Genomic DNA, 23,784 nt, shown 5'->3' with positions numbered 1-23,784 from the left:
GCAAGAACCACCTATCTGTTGCGTCTGGCTATGGCCATAAGAGGGCGATGGTGTCCTTTGAACCAACACAGCCCTGGCAATTCAAGGAATGAGGAGTGTAGTCCTGGAATCGTCCCAGAGAGGGAGACATTTAACCTTCACCCCTCCCACAGCACTCACATTCCCGAGCCTATCACGAGGCATTGTGATAGGCATTGTGGATTGGCATTATGGATACCTGTTTATCCAGGAGGCAATGGAGCCCCCCTCCAAAGGACTAGAATTCATAGTGGCCTGATGCTTGTTCCAACCACTCCTGTGTTCCCCCAAAGCCTGCACCTTTACCAAACATGTCCTGGGTGCCTTGCTGGCCCTTTGCTGAGTGCTTTACAAACATGGGGTTATTTATTCCTCAAGTTGACCCCTCTAGAAGGCACATCTGGCTATTCTTGAAGATAGTTTGGGGCTCCTGAGTTCCTAAAACAAATTTGCAGCTAGGACTAGAATCCAAGACACTGGATTCCCCACCACCACCACCACCACACACACACACAACTCATCCCTGCTTCACCATGCAGAGGAGTGGGCACCAGAAACAGCTGGACCACCCTGGGTGATTAGTGAAGCATACAGATTTCTAAGACCAGATTCAGGTATTGAGTCTCTGCAAAGGTAGGGTTCAGAAGTCTGTGTGTGTTTCAACACTCGGTGTGATTTCAATGGCAGGTAAGGTCCAACGTCCACCAATTCCTCCCAGATCTGTGTGCCTCCACAAGCTGATCAAAGTTGCCTTTCACCAGGACAACTCTAACAACCTCCTCTCTTACCTCCCTAACTTTGCATTGCACACACACAACACACACACACACACTCACACACACACACACACACACACCATAGCAACTAGAGGGAGCTTTTAAAAATAGATCACTATTAAATCACTTCCCTGCTTAAAACACTTCTGGCAACTTCCCTTTACACTAAGAATAAAATCCAAACTCATCACTGAGGCCCCTGCCTGTCTCTGACTTCACTCTCCTCCTGAACCGTTGCCATTACTCATTGGGCTGCGGCCAGATCCACGGGCCTCCCCTTGGTCCCTTGAACAACACACTCATCACCACCCCAGGATCAGTTTGCTTTTGGCTCTTTCTCCCAGGACTTTGTGTGGTCAATACCTTCTCCTCTCATACCTTGTTCAACTATTCCCTCCCCAGAGAAGAAGTCCCTAGCTTCCTTATCTGGAAAACACTCCAATCCCTTCTTGACCCTGTTGTATTTCACATCACTGGGGTTCTCTGGTTTACCTTTTTGTTTATAACAATCTCCCAAACCCCTCCTCCCATCAGAAATAGGGACCATTCCTGAAACCAGAACTTAGACTATTTGGTTCAGCCCTAAATATCACATCAGGCAGAGAGAGAGCAGCCATAAAATATTTGTTGGAAAAATAAGATATATTAAGAAAACATGTTTGTTTATTTATTTGCTCATCTGATTCCTCCACAGGTGGTGAGCCCCATGAATATCCAGGCTTGGTCTATTTGGTTTGCTGGCCAGTCTCCTGAACTGTACTTGATTTATGGTAGACGCTTATATTAACCATGCCTTTGGTTTTTCATATTCTGATGCTTTAACTTCTGGGAGCCTTACTGACCCTGCAGGATTGCCCCTCCCAGAGTTAACCCATTGCTAGGGACAGTAAAGACTCACCCTAGAACATGTGTTTCCAGTGAAGTCCATTAGTGCAGAACCCACATCCACAACACCTCCTTTATTGGGCTCTCTCACTTGGGGCCACTATCCCCTGCCCCAGGTCCAGGTGACAGATAGCTAGGGACAGCCTCTTTGCCCCCAGAGCCTGTGGAAATTATCCAAACTAGCCAATCCTAAGCCTGCTTATCCTGCCTTGCCCATTCCTTCCCATGGAAAGCACAAAGATGGCTCTCACCCACATTCTCCCCTGGTTCCCTCTGCTTCCTGACCAGCCCCAGTGTTTCTCCATGTGGGCCTGCATGTTCTGCCTCCTGTTTCTAGGGACATCTGGGTTATAACCAAGTTCTTTCTTCATGACAGTCATTACCATGCCTGCCTGTCTACAATTAATTGAAACAAATCCTGGGGACCCTTAAAACAGCCTTCAATAAATATTTGTTGAATGAATGAATAAATTTATTCAACAGATGTTTGCTGGGCACCCACTATGTACTGTGGGGTCACAGAGCTGGGTCATTTGCTACCCCAGCTGTCAGGGTGTTAAGATATTCAGAGAGAGGAAAGGAAGTGGGGGGAGGGCAGAAAAGCTGCTATGACACTTGTCACTCACCAAAGGTAGCATTCTATTAACAACAGCTCCCATTTATTATTTACTATGTGGAGAGCCATGTATTTTATTCATTTATATACATTATCCTGTCTAATCCTCATGATATCCTTAGGAATTAAGCATCATCCCACTTTCCATCTGAGAAGCGTGAGGCACACAGATGTTAATTGACTTGCCTAAGGTCACATGGCTAATGAATGGCAGAGCAGAGTTTCAAACCCACACCTTTGGCCTCCATTTAGGATCTTCTGTCACTAGAGGTCCTAAACCATGCAATAACACAAGGGGGGGAAAAGGCATCCCAATGGGAAGGAAAGAGGCAAAAGCATGCTTGATTATTTATTCACAGACAATATGATCAGGTACAAAGCCCTAAGGAACATACAAGGACTCATGATGAATACCTGAGTCTTGCTAAATTGGAGGATACAAGGACATTATACGCTTCGTCCTTGTGGGATATGCAGAAAGCACTTTGGACTGAATCTTCAGACTGATTAGGAGGTGTTGTGGACAGATGGCTTCTGGAGTTAGACACCAGAGGTGAAACCTTGCTTGGCCATTCAGTGACTGAGTGCCAGAACATATGACTTATCCCTCCATGTCTCAATTTTCTTTTATTTCACATGGACATTAAATAAAAATGCATCAGGAGAAAAGTGGGACAGTGGTAGTGCATGGGTATGTGGAGATCATTCACACAATACATGTGTTTAAACACTATGCACAGGGGCTGGGGATATGGCTCAAGCGGTAGTGCGCTCGCCTGGCATGCATGCGGCCGGGGTTCGATCCTCAGCACCACATACAAACAAAGATGTTGTGTCCACCGAAAAAAATAAAAAAATAAATATTAAAATTCTCTCTCTCTCTCTTTCTCTAAAAAAAAAAAAAAAAAAAAAAAAAAAAAAAAAAAAAAAAAAAACCACTATACACAGAAATTGCTTCAAAGATTTGCCTGCCTTTGTCTGGAGGCCAGAGTTCTGCACTCCAGAAAGGGGCTTAAGGCTTCTGCTCGAATGCACAGCCCTCCTTCCAGTTTGAAGGCTCCTCAGGACCACAGTTCACAGCCTCTCATTCTTGTGTCCCAAATGCAAGCCCTGGCACACATAGCAGTACTCTTCTGGGCAGGCAGGTCAGTCAGCATCCCGGAGGCATGGGACTGCAATTATGGCATATTGACACCAGGTGGGTTCTGGAGCCTGGGCGTGACCCCTGTGGTAGGAGAGCTGAGACTTCATGGAACAAAATTATCTATAAAGAACAAATTAGATTTTTGTTCAAAAGGCCCATTGCCTTCTTTGCCATCTGACTCCTGTAGGCCTTTCTTCAGGACTCTAGCATTACTTGCTGGGAGACCAACATGTGGGCCAGGAGGAAAGGGGACTCCGGACACATAAGATTTGATCTAGGGAACAGGAGACCTGGGTGGGTACTGAAGTGCAAGAAGGGTAATGTAGGGTCCACCAGAGGCGTTGGAATCCTTCAAAGGAGAGGCAAGGTTTGGGAGGGAGGAGGGGAATCAAGGGTGACTCCTGCTGTTGAGCATAGAGAGCAAACCCATGATGCTATCTGCCTGTAGGCTTCTCTGCCTGTGCCCCTCCTCCACGGTGCAAGATTAATCTCCCAAAGCTTTAGGAGGATTTGAGGCATACCCTCTGAACTTCCAAACAGGAACAGCCTCTATGTGCTAGTGTGAATTCCCAAGCATCTGCAGGTGTGTGCAGCTATTCAGCAAGTGCACAAGTGAACGAGGAAGCAGAGAAGCATGCCCATGAGAAGCTTGAACACACGATCTGTTGAAAGGGTGGCACACGCTGGAGCACAGACTCAGACTCACACTATCCAGCCTGCACACTCTCACTGACCAGGAAGTCCTGGACAGGAGAGCCGTGTCTAGCCTTATGTTGTCCATGAAGTCTCTCAGACCTAACCTGACAGCCTTCCTGCTCCCTGGTCTTCTTTTAAGTGGCTCTGGTGCCGGGCACTTGGAAAGACTAGGCGTTGGGAGGGCACTTGGTGGTCATTTTGGTCCACCCCCATTGGTTCCCTGAACCCCTTCAATTTGGTCATAAAAATTTTTTTAAAAAGTGTTTGGGAAAATAATAAATGAGGTGAGTCAGCTGGAAGCCAAGAGAAATCTGCCGGGTCCCTTCTATGACTTCCAGATGCGCACTGGGGCCCTTCTCTTTGGGCTTTGCACCTAGTGTGACACCAAGAGCACAATGGTGGATTACAGCCCCAGTGAGTGGAACAATCTCACCAACCCCCTTTCCAGCTTCTGAGCACTTTCTATATTTCCTTCTCATGAAGACAGAAGTAACCACCCACTCAGATGCCAGGTGATAAATGTTCCAAGTAATTTTTATTTTAGAATACAAGAGAGGTACAAATGTATTTACAGTTGTACATATACAATCAAATAATATATATCACAGTTTGTAAATATCATTTTAAGATAAATATTTACAAAGTTAAAGTGACCATTTTCTGGAATTAGAACACGGTTTCTTGAAAACTCTATACACTTTATACTTTTTATTAATATTATTATAGTTTTGTTTTTTTTTTTAATTTTACAAAAACCCCCTACGGGAATTCTGCAAGGTGTGAGACGACACCAGAGGGCGCCCACGGCCGGAACTGGAGAAAACATGGGCAGGTAGCAGGGAAAGTGTGGGCAGGCGGGGCGCAACCCCTGGGATCCGTCGCAGCTGGGAACTGCTTCAGCCGCAGAGAAGTCAACCTAGTCAACGCAGTCTTGCCCTGCTCTTGCTGGAGGGTGCGCGAAGGGGTAAGGATGTGGGTACTTCTCCTTTCTCAAGCTTGACATCAGAGCTGAACAGGAGGCTGGTCTAATTCCCTCATTTTACAGATGGGGAAATTGAGGCCCAAAGAGGGCAGGGTCTTGTCTGGCTCGGAGGCCCTACAGTGGATTCGCAGTGCCTGCACTCTTATCCCGCTTATACACTGCAAAGTATTCGTGCCTCATTCATCCCCAGGAGCCACGTTCGGGATAAGGTGGCCTACAGGAAATAAGGGCCCAGAAATCTCAGATCTCTCCGGGTCACTGCTGGCTGCCCCCAGGCCCCAATAGCTCCCAAATCTCAAGATTGTGTCTTTGACTCCGGCCACCCCAGGACCCCGATCCCAGAAGGCAGAGATGGTGGCTCTCCCTTCACTCCGAAGCGTGGGGCTCTGTGTGGGGACGGTGGGAGCTGAGTGCCCTCGGAGATCTTCAGTCCTCTCTCCTGCCACCCACCAGAGCGATGCCCGCTTGGACTGACCAGAGAAGGGACTCCGGGGTGAGGCCGGGCATGGAGACCCCTCCCAAGAGAAGGCGCGGCCAAGCAACCAACACCAGCCAGGTGGCCTGGAAAAGGGACGTCGCCCCTCACGTCCTCATTGAGAAACTGGGTGAAGAGTGTTCCGGGGGTCATTTCTGGGGCGCAGTTACGGCGCGCGAGGACGTGCTCGCGGCGGCGTACTGCGAGAGGGTCAAGTCTGCAGAGCCGGGAGGCCCGCGCGGCAGAGGTCCGGGAGCGCGCGGGGCAGGCGCGGGAGCGGGAGCGGCGCTCACAGCACCATGGCCGGCAGGTGGTGCGCCGCGGCGGCGGCAGCGGCGGCGGCGGCGGCGAGCGCGGGCGCGTGCGCATGCGGCGCAGGCAGCGCGGGCGAGTGCGCCTGCAGCGCTGCGCTGGGCGGCCGGTGGCGCGCGCTCTTCTGGTGGGCGCGCAGGCCGGCCAGCTGCGAGTACGCGCTCTGGCACACCTGGCACTTGTAGGGGCGCTCGCCCGTGTGCAGGCGCACGTGATTGCGTAGCGTGGACGACTGGCTGAAGCGACGGTTGCAGAAGCGGCACACGAAGGGCTTGTCCAGCGTGTGGATGCGCATGTGCGAGCGCAGGTTGCTGCGCGAGTTGAAGCCGCGGTGGCAGATGACGCAGCGCATGCGGCCCGCGGTGCCCGCCGCCGAATCCGCCGGGTGGAAGTCCTCTGGCCGCGCGAGCGGGGCGCGAGGCCGACGGGGCGGGCAGGGAGGGGAGAAGAGAGGAACAGCCCCGTTAGAACCCGCGTCCGCCCCAGGCTCTCGGCGCCCTCCCCACCCACTGCCCGGCAGCCTCCGGCGCTGCGTGGGTCAGGGCTGACGGAGCCCTGCGCTGCCGACCGATTTAAGGGCCAGCTAAGGGCCTGGCTTGGGTCAAATGGGAGCTGGATGTCAGATCACGCTGGGAGACCAAGGGGACTTTGCGACTCAGCCTCACTAAACCTGAACTTACTCATCCCTAATATGGGAACCTGGTACTGTCTCTGCAGCTAGGCGCGATTTCCTGAAATGAGTAGGAAAACTGTCTATTAAGTTTTTTCTGTGCTAAGCTCTTTACCAACCTCAGCCTATGTATGACCTGGCTTACGGTATAAAGGATAGCAACTAAGAAACACCCCGCCGAGAAAAATAATTTATTCATCTCATAAATATTTACTGAGTGCCCTCTGTACCCATGAACTGCTCCTCAGTTTTGCCATCCCTGAAATGGAGGTAGTAATAGCGTTACCCCCCATTAAGTCGGTGGTAGGAATCAGAAATTAATGTTTGTAAAGCATTAGCTGCAGAACAATTGTTCCATAAACAGTAGTTAGTGAGCCGTAGGTCGTCGCTTATAATTAGGGATAATCAAATTTCACAAGGGTTTTTAAGCCCCCATTGGAATGATGCTCATCAAAGATTTTCATTTCTGACCCAAGGAAACCAGGGCTAGTCCAAAGCTTGGCACAACAAAAATCTCAAGCTAAAGAGCTCTGTTGTGATGGGCACTGTCCCTGGAGTCAGGCTGTGTGCTCTGCCCTCATTCCAGCAGTTCATTCCGAGCAGCTACTGTGTTCCTGGACAAGGAACCAGGCAGGACAGGCTGTGTGCAGAGTTGGAAGGGAACTTCGGGATCTCCTTGCCCAACACCTTTTCTTTATTGATGAGGAAATTGAGGCACAGAGCCATTCGCAAGATTGAACAGCAGAACTGGAACTCAATAAAGCCTCCTGCTGCCCTGTCCATTTCTCCTGCCATATCCCATCACCTCTCTAGGGCCAGCTAAGGGCCTGGCTTGGGTCAAATGGGAGCTGGATTTGACTAGGGTCTCCTGCACCTGCACCTGCACCTGCACCTGCACCTGCCCCCAGACAACCTATTCTGGTCAGAAAGCAAGAGGATTGTCTTCCACCCACTCTTGGACCATGGTGGGCATTCCAGGAACACCAGGCGCATTGGGTCAGTAGGTCCCATCTGCTGGATGCCCATGAGGTTGAACCAGGTTCCCAGGAGGCTCCCTGCCCCTTCTTCCCCCTAGTGGAGGGATGCTCTGATGGGTCTTGTCTCTGTGGCCCTGTGGGGAATACCTACCATGTTTGTTCTTTTTCTGCTCCTCCTCCAGTCCTGGCACACCCGGGATGCCCAGGAAGGTGTTGTGGGAGTTTCCATACCACACCAGCAGCTCCTGATCCGGAGGGATCATCTGTAGGGATGGAGGTGAGAGGTCAGGGAGGCAGCAGATGGGGAGTGGGAGGCAGGAGTCTCTAAACATCCCCTCACAGCCAGGAGATGTGCATCCAGCCTCAGCCCCAAGAATGCCACACCTGCTCCATGTCCACTGATCTGCCCCAGCAAGCTGCACAGACTGGGCAGGTGCCGGGACATCACAGCCCTCTGCTCCCTCTCCCTGCCTGGACCTCCTGAACATCTCTGTCCTAACTCCACCGCAACAGAGTGTTCAAGCAACAGAAGCCTCACAGCGAATAGAAGTAACAGAAGATGGAAGCCAGAAAACTTCATTTCTTACCCAGGGAAAACAGCCAGCCCAGTGCTGCAGGGCTGAGCCAGATGTTTCGGAGGAGGAGGAGCGTGGGCTGGAGGGCGCCCTGTAGTGCTTGGTTACACCCTGTCTGATAATGTTCTGGAAACATCTCTAATCCCGAGCACCCACAGACGGCAGCACATCACACCTACTTCCCCTGCCCAGCACAGGGCCCTGCATGGCTCCAGTCATTTGGCAGATGCTAAAAAAGAAACTCAGGTTGACAAACACCTCCACTTCAGGAAGCACCAGGGTACACACAGCCTTCCACGAAGTCTATTTCAGCATGCTCTAGGTCCATGACCAAGAACTGATGATAGGACTCAGTTCCTCTCAGGGGAAGACCTGCATGGGAAATGGCTGTTGACTAACCAGGGAGACCAGCAGGCCTACTCCTGAGTCAGCACAGGGGGCCATCCCCAGGGGCCCTCTTGGCCTTTGGTGAAAGCCAGTTACCTCTCCCGAGTCGGGGGCCTTCAGCCCCAACCCAATCAGACACACAAGAGAAGGGACAGCCCATCATTCTCCTGAGGACCAGCCCCAGAAACATGGCTGTGGCACGTGCCCTGGGATTCCCTGAGGAACAGCCCCAGACAACAGCTGCTCTGTCTTCCTGGTGGGTCCTCTTTTAGTTGAAGCACAAAAAAATTTACATAGAATTCCACATAGGGGTGTCTGAAGCCCCCCTTGGTCTTCATGGGCAGGGAGTAGGCCCCCTCCTCTTCCGACTGGGTCCAGCCTGCAGAGCCCTGCCACACTCAGAACCCTTGGATTCACCTTGTTTTCCTTCCTCTGCTCAGAACCCAGAAGACCCTCAGACCATCCCAGCAAGCTCTGTGCTTGACCTTGACAGGAAGGAGCAGGAGAGGAGGAGTGGGGGCAGGGAGGCATGAGGGGCCTGGGCAACTGTATCCTCCTGAGACGGCCCAGGCCACCAGGCCCTTTCCCACTCAATCACAGGGCACCGCAGCCCATGACCAGTGAGTGACAAGATACCAGCAGAGAGTACCACACGTGCCGTGATTGCGTGGGGTTAAATGTGGAAACCAAGGGAAATTAGGCAGAGCTTCAAAGAAAGCAGGCAGTTTAGATTTGGGCACCACAGCCAGCGTCACTGTGGCCTCTCTGGTCATGGCTACTGTTCAAGAGGCCAGTGGGTCAGAGTTGGAGGCCCATGTTAGAAAAGGAACAAGAAAGAGTTTTTTTTTTTTTTTTTAGTTTTTTTTTTTAAAGAGAGTGAGAGAGGAGAGGAGAGAGAGAGAGAGAGAGAGAGAGAGAATTTTTAATATTTATTTTTTAGTTCTCGGCAGACACAACATCTTTGTTGGTATGTGGTGCTGAGGATCGAACCTGGGTCGCACGCATGCCAGGCGAGCCTGCTACCGCTTGAGCCACATCCCCAGCCCCAAGAAAGAGGTTTTTGAACCCATCAGAAAAGTGGGTGATAGAACTCACAATAATTAAGATGCTTTGTATAAGAAGCTACTCTACAGGATGGTGCAGATGGGCTCTAAGTCACTGGGTCCCTGCATGACCTCGGGCAAGTCATTCTGCCTTTCTAAGGTTGTCTCCTAAAATGAGGATGGCATTAGGTCCCCCAACCCAATGAATCTGGTTGTAAGTTACCTCCAATATCATCCCATCCCCTGGCTTCAAGTCTCAGTGGAAACCTGACCCAACCGCCTGGGGCTTCCTCTAGATAGTCAGCTCCCCAAGCCAACTGCGCTTGCTCTCCAGAGACAACGCTGCAAGGGGTTTGGACTCAGCCTGGAGCCGGGCATGGCGGGGTCCACTCAGACTCCCCACCTGCTAAGTGAGTGACTTTGGCTGGCAGCTTCATGTCATGGGGTATCAGTTTCCTCCACTGTATGTATAATAGGGACAGTCTTGTTGCCCCAGCCTCCCTGCATGGTTGTTGGGGCAACAAGGCCGCTCGCAATAAAGCTCTGCACAATGAAGACACAGAAGGGCCAGTTATTATTTTCTCTGACTCACCCATCTCAGGGAGGCTGGCAGTGATCTGGCACATCATGTCCCTGCAGCAGTGCCCACAGAGCCTGCAAGGTGGTATGGGGCTGTTGACACAGTGAAAGCTCAGGGTGACTAGGGACTTTGCTCTCCGTGTGTCCAAATGCCTCAAAAACAATAGTCCCCCACCAGTATGTCTCAGTTGGCTAGCTCCATCTCCCAGGGATAGAAGCCCACCCCTCCAGGACCGCTATGGAAGGGAGGGTGGGCCAGCCCCGGCTGATGATGGTCTAAGTGAGGTCTCCACCTCCAGTCTTAAGGTCCGGGAATCAATTACTAAGTTGACACTGGCCTTTCTGTTTTAATTGAAAATAAAAACTATCATTAAATGCAAAATAAATGTAATAACAAATAATAACAATGGGAATGGTGGATGAAGATCAGAACATCTTGGCTTGTTTTTCAGTACTGAGAATTGAACCCAGGAGCACCCTAGCCATGTAAGCTACCTCCCTAGCACCAACCCCCACTCCCGTGCTTTCTTTCTTTCTTGTTGAAAGTGAGGGTTTTGCTAAGTTTCTCAGGCTGGCCTTGAGCTTGTGATCCTCCTGCCTTAGCCTCCTGAGTCACTGGAATGACAGGTACATGCACGGTGCCCGGTTGAAGTCTTGCATATTCTTATTCAAAATTATTGTTTGTAATATAATATTTAAAATAAGTTCAATGGGAAGTTGTAGTATAAGGAGACTCATTTTTTACTAGAATATTTTTAATGTACTAAAATTAATTTTACTCATTAACCTAACAGTTAAAGCACATGGGCATAAATGTATAAGCATGCAACAGGGTAGATAAAAAAAAAGTAACTCTCCCACTCTGGATGCCCAGCTGCTGCCGCTGGTTCTCTAGGTGTCTTTCCCCAGAAGGATTTGATATGAAAAAAAATGCTGATTTGAGGTTTGAGCAGAGAAGCATCTTGGGATAGAGTGATTTCACTTTTACTTGATTCATCTGATTTTTTAAAAAGTAATGAGCACATCTATTTCTTATACACACACACAACAAAACAACGATTTTAAAAGAAGGAAAATCTATTACAAATAACCTACAGGGGACCAGGGTTGTGACTCACTGATACAGTGCTTGTCTCACATGCATGAGGCACTGGGTTCAATGCCTGGCACCACATAAAAGTAAAAAAATAAAAAATAAAATAAAGATATTGTGTTTAAAACTAGAACTAAAAAAAGAAAAGAAAAAAAAAAAAAAAAGAACCTACGGGAACTGAGCATAACACATTCCCCAGACGGCGGCAAGCCATCTTCGGAGGGCTGGGGTGGGCTGCCCCATCTGCACAAAGAAGGGGAACCAGGAGTTCCTCTGTCCTTCAGGGTCCTGGACCCTCGCCTCTGGGCTCCAACTGCTTCCAGGCATCCCGCATCCAACGAACTCCTGTGATCAAGCCCAGGAGGCCCTGGAACCTTCAGCTTCTAGTCCAAAATCCTGAGGCTTTCAATATCCCACCAACTAAGTGCAGGGAGTGCCTAGGTCCCCTGCAAGGGCCTGTGAGGGCTCCCGCTGCTGCCGCTCAGGCTGGTCCAGCCAGAATGTCTGGGGCTTGGAGAACCAGAATCAGCCAGTCATTTGCCTTTCTGGGGAGCAGAGATTGGCTCAGACACACCCTGATTAAAGCAATCCCCAGAGAACCAGTCCCGGTGTACAATCCACATCCTAAAACTTTGGGAGAAATGTCTATACCCAATCTTGTTTTGACAAATTTTAAGACCTCTGAGCTCATTCTCTGGAAACTTCCTGATCAGTCCAGTTTATCCGGCTCCACTTTTTGCATTTTTAGCTTAAATTGGAAATAATAGGCTTTGAGGTTTGTTTTCCTAATACAAATTCATGACACACCATTGACTATGTTCCCAGGAGACTCCGAGGCCCTCCCCTTCCCTGCATGGGTAGAAGCCCTGGCGTAGAAGGATCTCAGTGTCATCTGGCTGAACATCAATTTCCATTGTACACAGATGTCCTGACACACCAATTAATAGAGTTCCAGCAAATAGATATTGGCCAGGGAGGCCACACAGCCAGGCGATGAAGACCAGCTCTGCAGCCAGAGAGCCCTGGTTCTAATCACAGCTCAGCCTTCACCATAATCTCCAAACCTTAGTTTCATCCTCATTAAAATGGGGAGAGTGGGCTATGGTATAGCTCAGTGGTAGAGTGCTTGGTTAGCATGCACAGGCCCTGGGTTTAATCACTAGAACTCAAAATAAATGAGATAAAATGAAATGGGGATAGTAATAGCACTTCATGGGGCTGACCAGATTATATTTTTAAAAAGTGCATAGCTGGGGAGTAGTTCAGTAGTAGATTGCACAAGGCCCTGGGCTCAGTCCCCAGCACACCCCCCAAAAAAGTTTCTAAGACCTTTTAAAAAGGACCTAGGACAGTGCCAGCATATAGTAAATGCTCCACAGATGGTAACATTATTAGATTATTAGTGATGCTAACTATTACCAATCAGAGGAATTTAAGTGCATTCACCAATGAGCAAGGTCAAAAGGAAAATGGCATTTGTCCCCGTAGATCCAAGAATAACACCTGAATAGATTCAATCAGATGCAAAATTTTCCCACAGATTCATCTGTGCTTGGAAACCCCACAGCCTTTGTCTCCTTTGGGAGGGCTATGATTTTGTTTGGGAAAGTCTTAGTGCAGCAATAGTATATTGTGCTTATTGACTAAAGATGTCCTTCCCCCTTTTTGGCAAGTAGAGGGTTAGTGTTATGAAATATAAATAGCACTAGTGAGTGGCAGAAAGATTAAGAAAACAGATCACAGCAAAGGTCCTTCTCCTTGGCTAACCCCACATATTCGCAGAACAAACAGCTGATTTATTCCAGAGACATCTGGGGAGTGGCCTGGGTGGCAGCGATATGTCCAGTAGGGCTGCGTGAGTGCTGCGCCTCGGCCCTGCCCCGATGGTGGTCATGTGCAGCCTGACACACAATTGATCTGGTAAGTGTACTCTGACAATTTGACAAAATGGTTTTGAGAAAATTGCTACCTTGAAAAAAGTGCCCAACTTCATTCATGAAAAGTAATTTGGGGCATTCTGTATTTCCTTGTCCCTCCCTCTCTCAAACAGTTCCTTTTTCCTTTTTAGTAGTCTGTTTGGCCCTAAAAAGCATTAATAGCCACGTCAGAGGAACCTATCTGCAGCATCCATATCATATATACATCATATCCTTGCATCTACTTAAATTTCTGGTTAAATGTAGATGAACTTTCCCCCTGATCATATAAATTCCAATCCCTCCCTGGAGACATCCGTCAGTCATTTAGCCCTCTGACTCTGCGTTTCTGTATAAACATCTATTCATGTGTCTGGGCCCTGTTTGAATCTCCTGCTCCCGCACAGCAACGTGAGACTCAGACCCCATGTCTGCACCAGCCAGGAGTCCTCTTGCCAGGATGGCACAGGCATTGCTGGCCAGTGTCCCTGTTCACATGCATGTGTCTTCGTGAGAAGGGCAGAATGACGGTGCGGCCCTCCTACGTCAGGGCTGGGACAGAGGTGACTGTGGCAGTGTATAGAATAAGAGGGAGCCTTGGGAAGATGTGAGTGCTCAGGAGGATACACTCTGAAAACAGTGGGGTTCAGCTGCTCCCGAGGCCAATGCTAGGAGGTAGTGTTCCAGCAGGATGGTCACAGGAGCGACCCCTGTCCTGCCTAGGTCTCTCCTGATACCCACCCTATCCATCCTAGCTCTCCTCTTGGGGCTCCTGTGGAAGACCTGTTTGTTCATCTTTATATTTACCCTCTCTTTCTGGTCCACTGAGGCTCACCTCTAAGCTGGGACTCAGTTCCTGGTCACACCAGGCCCAAGCAAAGGCTGTCCTGTTATCATCCCTGGAGAGTCCCTGGGACCTGGTTATTTAGGGAGAATATGAGTCCCAGAAACTAGTAGGCCTGAGCACCCTGGGGCATCTTTAGAAAAGCTTGAGGTTCTGAGTCCCAGGGAGCAAAGGAAGGGGATTAAAGGGAAGTCCTTCTCTGGCTCCTCCAGACCACTTCTAAACCTCAACCAAGCTTCAGCCCCATCCCAAAGGGCCTTGCTTGCCCCTCCCCATGTAAGAACAGAAGCATAAGGTCCAGAGAAGAGTCATAGGACAGCCCCCACCATGCCACAGAGTACTCAGGCCCATCCCACTCTCTGGGACCAGACACAGAACCAAATTTCCCACCAGGGACCCTGACCGGGGAGAATGCCGGCTGCAGCCACCTCAGCTACTACCATTCTGCTCGCCCTACAGTAAGCATTACCATCCCCACCCACACTCCCTCAGCTTCTCTGCCCCTGCCCAGCATCTCCCTACCTGCCAGGAACACCTCCTTTCCCATCCTCCTCCTGACCTTTCCCAGGTGCTGCCCCTGGCTTAGCCCTCACCCCCTTCAAAAGCTCCTGGAACACCATGGAAAGGGGCATCTGTCCATCTGCCACCTTCCTTGCTTCTCTGAAAAAGCTCACAGCACAGTCATTAGTGCTGACATTTCCCCCAGAGTCCCTGCAAGAGCCCCCAGCTCTGCCTGCCGCCAAGTGAGACCTGGTTTCTGTGTCTGTAAACTCTACTAATCTCAATCCTCCCTGCAGGGCCATGTGAGGATTAGATGTGATAATGCATATCCAACGTCTGGGAGAAGCCTGACACAGCGAGCTATCGCCGACACTCAAGTCATGATCCACAAGTCACCAGCGAGACATGCATGCAGAACAAGGGACAAGGCTCAGCTAAATGCTGGGCACGCATACGCCCTCTCCCACCCAAAAGCATTCCCCACCCTCCACTCCACATCTCCCTCTCTGGGTCTCTATGACTCTTGAACCCCAGCACGCCCTCAATCAATTCCCAAGAACTCACTATTGAGACTATTGAGACCTGGGACATTCACAGTGGCACAACATTGAAATCTCTACCTTTTCTGATCTGCAGCAAAAAGCCCCCCCCCATCAGAACATGCTTCTGAAGACCATGATGCATGAACTTCAGCCCTCCAGCCCATGCAGGACCAGCTGGGCCTGTGTCAATGCCCCTCAGTGCTCTGTGGTCCCAGAAGGCAGCTGCCTGGCACTCTCCCCACAGGGTTCCCACACTGGTTCCTGCACGACAGACAGTACACACACCTCGATGGCCTTGTAGAAGATGCTGGTGCCGATCTGGACCACCTCCAGATTCTGCTCCTGCTCATTCCGGGCACACTTGATGTAGGTCATCCAGCTTCGGTGGTCCTCCTGGCTGGCATCGATGAAGTAGCGCACTGTGCCATCCTCATTGAATACCTGGGCGCAGGTGGGGCAGGGAGCAGGTGAGGCAGGGCTGTGCCACATGTGTGGTTTGTGGTCAGGGTCAAGCCCCAGGCCAGCCATACTCTTACAACAGCCCCAGGAAGTGGAAAAAGTTATCATCACTTTTGTTTCCAGCTGAGGAAGGGGAGGCAAGGGGCGCAGTGATTGGCCTGAGTGTAGCCGGCTAGAGGTTGTCAACAGGAGCCTGTCTCCGGGGCTCTACAGGCTGACCACGCCATGCTCCTGCTGCCAGATACACTCCAGCCTCAGAAAATAAGGAGGTCTCCAAGATATCATTCCAAGGGATCTTCTGGAGGATGCAGAGGTACTCCCCAGAGCAATGAGGAGCATTGGCCAGGACCTAAGAGGGGGACACAGCAGCCTGGAGAGGAAGGCTGGTTCACTGTGGCACTGGTCTGGCCTAAGCCTTTTTCTGGGAGCTGCCAAGAGCACTCAGAGGTCAAACTACACCTTGACTTTCTGACCCAGCCACAACTGGAAAAGATAACCACTGGTCCAGGAAAGGAGTTAAGTGAGGAGAGGTCTCTGGGTCACCCCCCTGTTCCCTTCCTCCTGCTCTTGTGACCAGCTATAGGATTGCCTCATTGGGCTCCTCTAGGATCTGCCAGGTGGAACCCTGGGGGAGCCATAAGGGAGGGAAGGAGTGCACCATCTGGCCTGGGGGTTTTCAATTCTACTAGGTAAGGGCCCCAGAAGGAGGAATCACTGCAGGATGGCTTTGTCCTAAGGGAGGCCCTCCCTGCGTCTAACACTGTGAGGGTGGGGTAGGGTCAGGAGACCTGGAATGGAAAGCCCCTCTGAGCCTCAGTTTTCTTCAGTAAAGAGGAGATGATCACTCACAGGGCTGCTGAGATACCCCACGAATTACCAGCTGGGGATTCAGATACCGGTTCAATGCCAATCAGCAACCATCATTTTGGATGTTACTCTGCCTGGAGAGGGGAAGCCCGTTCTTAAGAAGGACAAACTTCTGCCATTTTCCATTCCAGACACCTTACCCCAGGTTGGGGCTCGACTTGAGGGTATTCCTTGCTACTTCTGTAGCCCGAGAAAGAATGTGGGTAGTGGGGAAGTCCTCCCCAGGGATGGCTTCTGAGCTGGCCTCAGGACCCAGATGGACTCTCCATCTCAGACCCTCCCTGTGAAATGGAGGCAACATCCTGGTACTCCGGGTTAGCCCGAGAAAGGAGGGTCAGATTTTTCCCCACTGTGGCCTACCCAGGGAGGGACCCCCAGGAAGAGAAAGCTCCATGCACACGGAGGTTTTAAGGGTCCTCCTCAGGGGCATCCAGGCCGCCAGTGACCTCAGCTCCCAACAAGAAAACGGGCAGCAATGGGGCCAGACTCTAGAGCCTATCTGCCCACAGCGGACAGCAATCCTTGCCTACCGCTGGCTCCTCTCCCCCAGTCCACTCTTACCTCCCACATCAGGTTGTTGTTCTTGCAGATGTCCACGTGCTCTGGAGCGATGACACGGCCTGTGAAGGGGCCCATCTCGGTGCCTGCTTTGATCCACGTCTTGGAGAAGATGCCAAGGCCCTCTCCAGGGATGGAACTCTGGGCGATGATCACCTCCACCGGTAGAACCAGGCTGGACAGCTTCTGCACCTCTGCCGCCAGATGCAGAGGAATCTGGTCAAAGCCTTCGCAGAGGAGGCCCAGCCCTTCTGGGCCCAGGACCCCTACCCAGGTCCTGCCCAACCCGGCCAACCCCAGCGGCCACAACTGCGGAGAAATCTCTCCAGTGATGGAGGAGTGGGCAAGCGCAGAGGCTCAGCGATCAGTCTCCTCTGTTTGCAACGAAGGACCCTTGGTACCCTCGAAAGCAAGTGGTGCGTTGGGGTTCGTTTCTAAGGGCGAATTTTTAGTTTCCACTTATTCTCAAAATATTCTCTACTCCGAAAGGTTTAAGAACTAATGCGCCGACCGCAGAACTCGGATTTACAGACGGGAAAACTGAGGCCTGGTCCCGCGAGGAGGTAACGACCAATCCGGGACTCTCGCCCAGTCCTGCTCCAGGCGCCGCAGCCGGTGAGTTCACGCGCAGTGCGCTTAGAGGCACAGGGCACGGGCGGAGGAGCCCGGACGTGGTCAGCACTGAGGACAGATCTCCGACTCCAAGATCGCAGAGGCGGAAAAGAAACACTGACAGTGAAGGGCTGGGCTGGGCTCTGGCTGTGTGACCCCGGGCAAGCCCTCCCTGCTCCTAGGCTCTGGGTGCCAGGGAGGGCGGCGCTGGACTCAGGCGGCTCTGAAGTCACCTCTCCCGGCCGGGAAGAGCCAGCGGCCCCCAACCTCCTGAGGGTCCCCCTGTTGGGCCTCTGCGGCCGGGGTGGGAGCGGAGAGGCATACAGGGGCGGCCTCCATGTCTTACAAGGTTCCCCTCTAAGCTACCTGGGAAAATACCCAGCGAGCAGACCGGCTGAAAGGGGGGGTTAAACGGTGTCCGTTGCGGCGCGGCTGGCAATTTGTCACGCTGTTAAAGTGATCGCATTCATTCGGCTCCATTCGAAAGAAATTGCTAATTCTAAATTCATTAGCCCTGGAAGAATGCTGTAGCAGTAAATTGTAGCTCAATGCGGAGGGGACTTGTTTAAAAGGGGCCGAGGAATTCCCCTTACAAAAAGGAGGGATTAGATGGTTGACATAGCGTGAATGGAAGTGGAATTAGTCTTCACGGTAAATTAAGAGAGGAACAGAAATCGTAAAGGGGGAAGAGAGGGCGACGCGCAGAGATGCCAGAGCCCGGGGAAAGATATTGTTTGTGGGTTGATGAATGAGGAATAAGAACTTGAGACATCTTAAAGAAAAGAAACTTTTCTCGCTCTCTTTCTCTCTCTAGCTCTCTGCGGCTTTTTCTCCCGGCCCGCCCGCCCTCGGCCCCCTCCCGGGCCCCCGCTGCCTTTTAAAGTTCTTGGTTTAAGTGGGAACTTTCGGGGGTCAAGCCCAAGTTAACTAAATGAATTTAAAACCCCTTCTTTTTGAGTCAACTGCTATTACACGCCTAGTAAGGCTTTAAATGCCGGGAACCGCCCGCTCAAGGCGGAGGGTGGGGTGAGGAGAGAGGGGCAGGGGAGCGCCCGGAGCGGTGGGGCCTGTGGCTGGGATCGGGTCCTTGAGAGCGCTGGGCGCTGGGCTGACCCCGGCCCCGCCCTGGCGTCGCTGCTTGAGTCCTGGTTTAACCCGGGGAAACTAAGTGGCGCGAGCACCCAGGTGGATCTGAGCTGCCACCAGGTCTGGTATCCCCGCTGTCTTCCTGTGGTGGCCATCCTGGGGGTTGGGGGTCCCCGGGAGGAGAGCATGGGATTAGCCTCGACGGCTCGACTCACCTCCAGAGAAGGACTGCGCCAGGACTTCAGCGGTGAAGGCCGTCTTGGGGCTGGCATGGTGACTCTTGTCCTCCAGGAGCTGTTCTCCCAGCACGTTGCGCCATCGGCCGTATAGGAAACTGTGCAGGATGTCGGAGGTGATGACCTCGGCTAGTGCCAGCCCCGGTGCTTTCAGCCCCGTCTTGAGCACCAGGGCTTCAGCCGGGAGCACGGAGCCCATCATGGGCGGCCCGGGGCTCGCCGGCGCCGGTGAAGGGCAGTCGGACAGATGCGCGGAGGTGGGCGGTGGAGAGGGGAGCCGAGGAGCGGAGGAAAGAGCTGAGACGGAGAAGGAGAATGATGTGGAGGAGGAGTATGCGGGAGGGAGTGGGTGGCGAGGGGGTGGCTGGGAGGAAAGTGAACGAGGGGGAGACAGGCAGAGAGGAAGAGAGAAATCTGCGGAGATGGCTGAGGCGGCGCAGAGGGCTGGAGAGGCGCGGGTGGAGGCAGAGGCGGGTGCGGGAGGTTCGGGGTAGGTGGGAGGCAGTGGATGCAGAGAAACGCCGGCGAGGGGCTCTGGACGCACGCTCGCCTCTCGCACACCCAGCCAGGACCGTCTTCCCCTTGGCAAAATCTCAGCGCCTTTATAGGAGCCGCAGTGACCCTCCTAATTGGTTATTAATGACCCCCTGACGTCGGAGGACAGACTTGTTGTACCCGGCCTGGCTCTGAGGAGCCTTCGCTGCGAGAGCGCGAGGGGCGGGGGCTCGAGGACTGCTCCGAACTGTTCCCCTCCGCATCTCCCTCCCCTCCTGGTTCTGCTCCCCCTCCTCTTCCTCCTCCTCTCCCCGTGGGAAGCGCCAGGCCGGGAGGGAGGCTCAGCCCGCTGGGAGTAGAGGAGGGGTCGGAGCAGGGGAGAGGCGCGGCGAAGCTCTCAGGGACTCCAGGGACTGGACAGGACTGGAGGGGACACATGGCCTCGGCCCCGTGGGCCAGCGGTCACCTCCTGTCCAGGCAAGATCCCTGCTCGCCATCCCGCCCGGGCCGTCACCTTCCCTCCACTGCCTTCCCTCACGGCTCGGCCAGCACTGCGCTCCCCTCCCTGGTCAGGACCAGGGCTTCGCCTTTCTTCCACACCCCATTCTCCGCGGGGCTCCACGCCCCCGGCTGCAATAGTTGCCCAGCGGCCCGCAGCTCCTGCTCAGACCACGCTAATCTGCGCAGACCGCGCTGCAGAAGCCGGGGTTTCGCTTTACACGGGCCGCGCCAACTGCCCTGCACGGTGCGCGCAGTCGGGTACAAAACATCTCCGACTTTGAGGGCTGCCGGGGCTGGGCCCCTGCTGCCGTCGGGGCTGGCTGGGTGTGTGGGCGGCCGGACTTCCTGCCCCAGGAGGGCTAGGTTGGGGGGTCTGGAGCGGCTGACCGAAATTCATACTGCCTGCCAGTTGCTTGCAAAAGGCTTTCCTGTGGGATACCATGAGTCCCAAAAGGGGTCCCTGGACTTGTCGTGGGTGGAAACTGCCGAGCCTCAGAGTGAACCCCCTCCGAAGCCTCCAGTTGCGCGGCGACGGGTCGCGGTGCAGCGTCGCTGGCGACTCAGCTTCCGAGATACATCCTGGGGAAGCCGGCTGCGTCCTCTCTCCTCCTGGCTCCTAGCTTTCTCATCGGCCACTCCCCTTCTCCTTCCTCCCTTTCCCCCTCTCCTACTTCACCCCAGTAATAGACTTTCTGGCCCGATGCTTACAAGATACTTGGGATTGCCTCTCCTGAAACCGGAGTTACTGAGCCCAAACCAAGGTGGGAAAGCCACAACTTCTTGCAGGCTTGGCTGCCTCTGGGATTAACCACACGCCCGCCTCCGATCCCAGCCCCAGACACACCTCGTGATGGGGGACATTAGGAACATTCCCTCAACTGCCAAAGTCCTTGGCCCTCCCACCCCCACACTTGTGAAGTTCACTTAAGATGCCGCAGAGGGAAGTGTTCTGCACCTTCCCAGCTAGTTTGGGCTCATAGATTAGGTCTCAATCGGACATTGCCAACAACTCAGAACTTCCTTGAAGTTCACGAACTTGGTTGGAGGAAAGGTGACCTGTACTCCCACAAACCAGACTCTGTCTCAATACCCTTTGGATAAAAACCCCGCTGGGCCGTTGCTAAATCTGCCTCAACCTGGCAGCCATGGATCCCAGGCCCAGGCACTCCAGTTTTGGCCAGTGGTCTCTGACATTCGGGTCCTGCCTGGGAACATTGAGAAGGGAAGGCACCCAGAGAGTCTTCAGACCCTGCACCCAGATCCACCGTAGCCTGGCGTCCAGGGCAGGCACCGCAGAAAGCAGAACCATCGGGCACCGCGCCAGCAGAGGGCAGCCCTGCGGAGGAGCAAGCGCAGCCGGCAAGGTAGGGTCCCAGCACCTCCACTCCCTTCCGGATGCCGCCAGCAGGACTCGCTAGTTCACTCCTGAGGGCTCAAATCTGAAGGGGCGATTAGAATCCAATGGTTTATGGCAAGAAGACCTAACTGGCGCCTGGGCCTTGGCTTCTACTAGACTAAATGGAGAGGAGAATGCGCCAGGGTACAGGAAAGGAGACTACGTCGGGGAGCAGTGCTGGCAAACCTGCTCTCGGCTCCCAGGGCCGGAAACCTACTTCATGGCTCGCAAGAACGGATACGCGTTCTTCTCTCTAGGCCTCAGTGTTCCTGTCTGTGCAATGGTTTGGGTCGTACTTTGTGGACTGAGGTTTCTTCCTACCTTGCCTCTCTTTGGGTCAGGTCACTTCCCCCTCCCCCAAATCCTGAGGATTTTGACATTCCCATGACGCTCCCCACTGAGAAAAGCCCTCAGGTCTGTGCGTCCTTCCGCTCCGCTCCGGGGGCGCAGTATTTGGGTCCTAGATCCCAGTTTGAGGACAGAAGATGCAAGGACCCTGGGCTCCGCAGTGGCCAGGGAGTCCCATTCCCTTGCTCTGCTCGGAATCAGCAAACCTGGCAGGCAGGGAGGGCCAGAAGCAAAGGTCAGAACAACCTTCCAGCAGGCAGGCCCGCAGATCTGGGGCGTCTCCAGGGCGCTTTCGCATTTTGAGTTTCTGGCTTAGCAGTACCTTCTCCCGGGCGCGCCCCTAGGAAAGGGAGCTCCTAGCCTCAGGGCCCATTGGGATTGGGGAGCAAGGCCCCTGAGTTCGCTTCGCGTGGTGATGTGGAGGGGAAACATCACATGTTCCAGGGTTCCAGCGGATGAACCGCGTCGTTTTCTTCAGGGCCCAGGCGCAGTGTGTGCCCGCGCCGAAGACCCCTCCCTTGGACCGGCCGGCCGGAGCTGGCAGGCGCCCCCCCACCCTCGCGCCCACGGGCCGCCGCTCCGCGATCTCTTTAATATTCATGGGCGTTAATAGAGAAGCCCCCAGTATATCGGCCCATTGTGGGCGGCTCGTAGGGCTTGAATAGGCCTCGGCCCCCTTTCTTCAGTAGGGCTTCCCGAGGGGCCGGGCCAGGAGTGAATTGCCCCCGCTTCCCGCTCCGCGCCCCCTCCCCCTTTCAGGGAGAACATCTTTATCCCCGCCGCCGCCGCCACCGCTGCCGCCCGGGCCCCCGGTCCCGGCTCCGAGCGGAACGAATCAATCGGCCGCGGCTCTTCGGAGGTCATCCTCACAGCCCGGTTCCCCTTCCCCCCTAGCCCACGGGAGTAGGAGAGAGGGAGGCAGAGGCAGGCCGACAGACCCAGGGACTGGGGGACACTCGGGAGCCGGTGTGGAAGAGAAGAGCAGGGGCGACCAAAAGGGAGAGTGGGGGCCGGAGGGCGTGAGGAGGGGCTGGGGCCCTGCGGCCGCCCGGCGCCTGCTGATTTCTACTTGTTGCCTAGCGCAAGGCGGAACGCCGAGGGGACCCGCCGGTGGTCCTCGTTCAGTGACGCGTCCTGCCTCCGGTAGAGGCCCCAGCGCGCACCCATTCAGGCCCCGCATGGCACCCACGAGACACAGAGCGCTGGGGAGCAGCCCGAGGCTCCCAGTCTCGGCACATCAGCCGGCGGGGCACTTTCGTTCTCGTCGGTGCGTCGCGACGGTCCTCTCAGGCCCGGACACGCACTTCAGTGGGACGTCTGGAGCGGAGGCCAGGTTCCCGGCTCCTGCGCCCGCTCTCCGCGGCTGGGCCCGGGTGCCTGGGGGCGCGAGTTGATCAGGCGGGGCCAAAGCGCACGGGTCCCCGCCCCTACCGCCCCGCCGGCCTGGGGAGGCACAGAAAGAAGCCCATTGTCCGCGGAGAAATACATTTTTGGGGGCTGAGTGAAAGCCCCTTTCTTTTGAACTTTAGAAGAAAGTCTCCGGCCCTCGCCCCTCGGAGGGAGAGATTTGTCTCCTCCCTCCCGGGGGCTCCGCTCGCCTCCTCCTCCCGAAACATCTGCCGGGCGAAAATCCACCCTGGAGGGCAGATCTCTCTGGCTTTAAGCCCCGCGAACTCATTAAAAAGATATTAGCGACGGGGGCAGGTCCCGCGCAGGTATCGATCGACCGGAATGAGCCCGAGGAAAAAAGGCGAAGAATGTGGCCGCGCCTGGAACCCCCACCCGGGTCCCCAGCCCCCTGCGCCCCAACCCTGCGGCGGGAGTGGGGCCCCCGCGCCCCCCTGCGTCGTCCGCGCGTCCCTCCTCATTTGGTGGCTTCTCGATAGCCCCTCCCGCGACTCGGTCCTTGCTTGCTCGGGTTTCCGTCTGCTCCCTGCGCTCCGAGTGCACTTGCTGCCGTCGCGCTGTCCCTACCTCTTGTCCCCCGCCCCCCACCCTACCCCGTCTCCACCTCTCCTCCCTTCCTCCGCAATGTCCTCTTTCGCCTGCGCTCTGAGACCCTCTCCCGCTTTCTCACACACTCTCAGCTTCCTCCTCCCACGTCTCTCTCTCGACCAGTCTCAGTCTTTCTTTTCTCCATTCCTGCGGTGGCCCAGGAAATTCTCTCCTTGCTTGGGGCCCATGTGTCCGGTCCC

The 23,784-nt window shown here is 53.9% G+C and overlaps 1 protein-coding gene across 1 annotated transcript; it reads right to left on the bottom strand.

The window, feature by feature from the left end:
• Nucleotides 1-4,662: 4,662 nt before the first annotated feature.
• Prdm12 (PR/SET domain 12) lies at nt 4,663-22,299 on the bottom strand. The gene is made up of 5 exons (XM_078048414.1): nt 18,829-22,299; nt 16,919-17,109; nt 15,317-15,472; nt 7,703-7,814; nt 4,663-6,300 (listed from the first exon to the last, which is right to left on the bottom strand). Exons 1-5 carry the CDS (start codon nt 19,049-19,051, stop codon nt 5,882-5,884), a joined length of 1,101 nt encoding a protein of 366 aa, XP_077904540.1. The 5' UTR covers nt 19,052-22,299; the 3' UTR covers nt 4,663-5,881.
• Between the last annotated feature and the right edge of the window lie 1,485 nt (nt 22,300-23,784).

The sequence above is a fragment of the Ictidomys tridecemlineatus genome, chromosome 4 (genome assembly GCF_052094955.1).
Source record: "Ictidomys tridecemlineatus isolate mIctTri1 chromosome 4, mIctTri1.hap1, whole genome shotgun sequence".
Classification (NCBI taxonomy): domain Eukaryota; kingdom Metazoa; phylum Chordata; class Mammalia; order Rodentia; family Sciuridae; genus Ictidomys; species Ictidomys tridecemlineatus.
This window is presented reverse-complemented; position numbering and strand designations above follow the sequence as displayed.

Excerpts from the sequence above, each read along its gene's own strand:
- Prdm12 (XM_078048414.1), bottom strand. The coding sequence starts at position 19,051 with ATGATGGGCTCCGTGCTCCCGGCTGAAGCCCTGGTGCTCAAGACGGGG. Across the intron at positions 17,110-18,828 it reads GGCGCAGTCCTTCTCTGGAG|AGGTGCAGAAGCTGTCCAGC; the intron begins GTGAGTCGAGCC and ends ATCTGGCGGCAG. Across the intron at positions 15,473-16,918 it reads ACAACAACCTGATGTGGGAG|GTATTCAATGAGGATGGCAC; the intron begins GTAAGAGTGGAC and ends ACCTGCGCCCAG.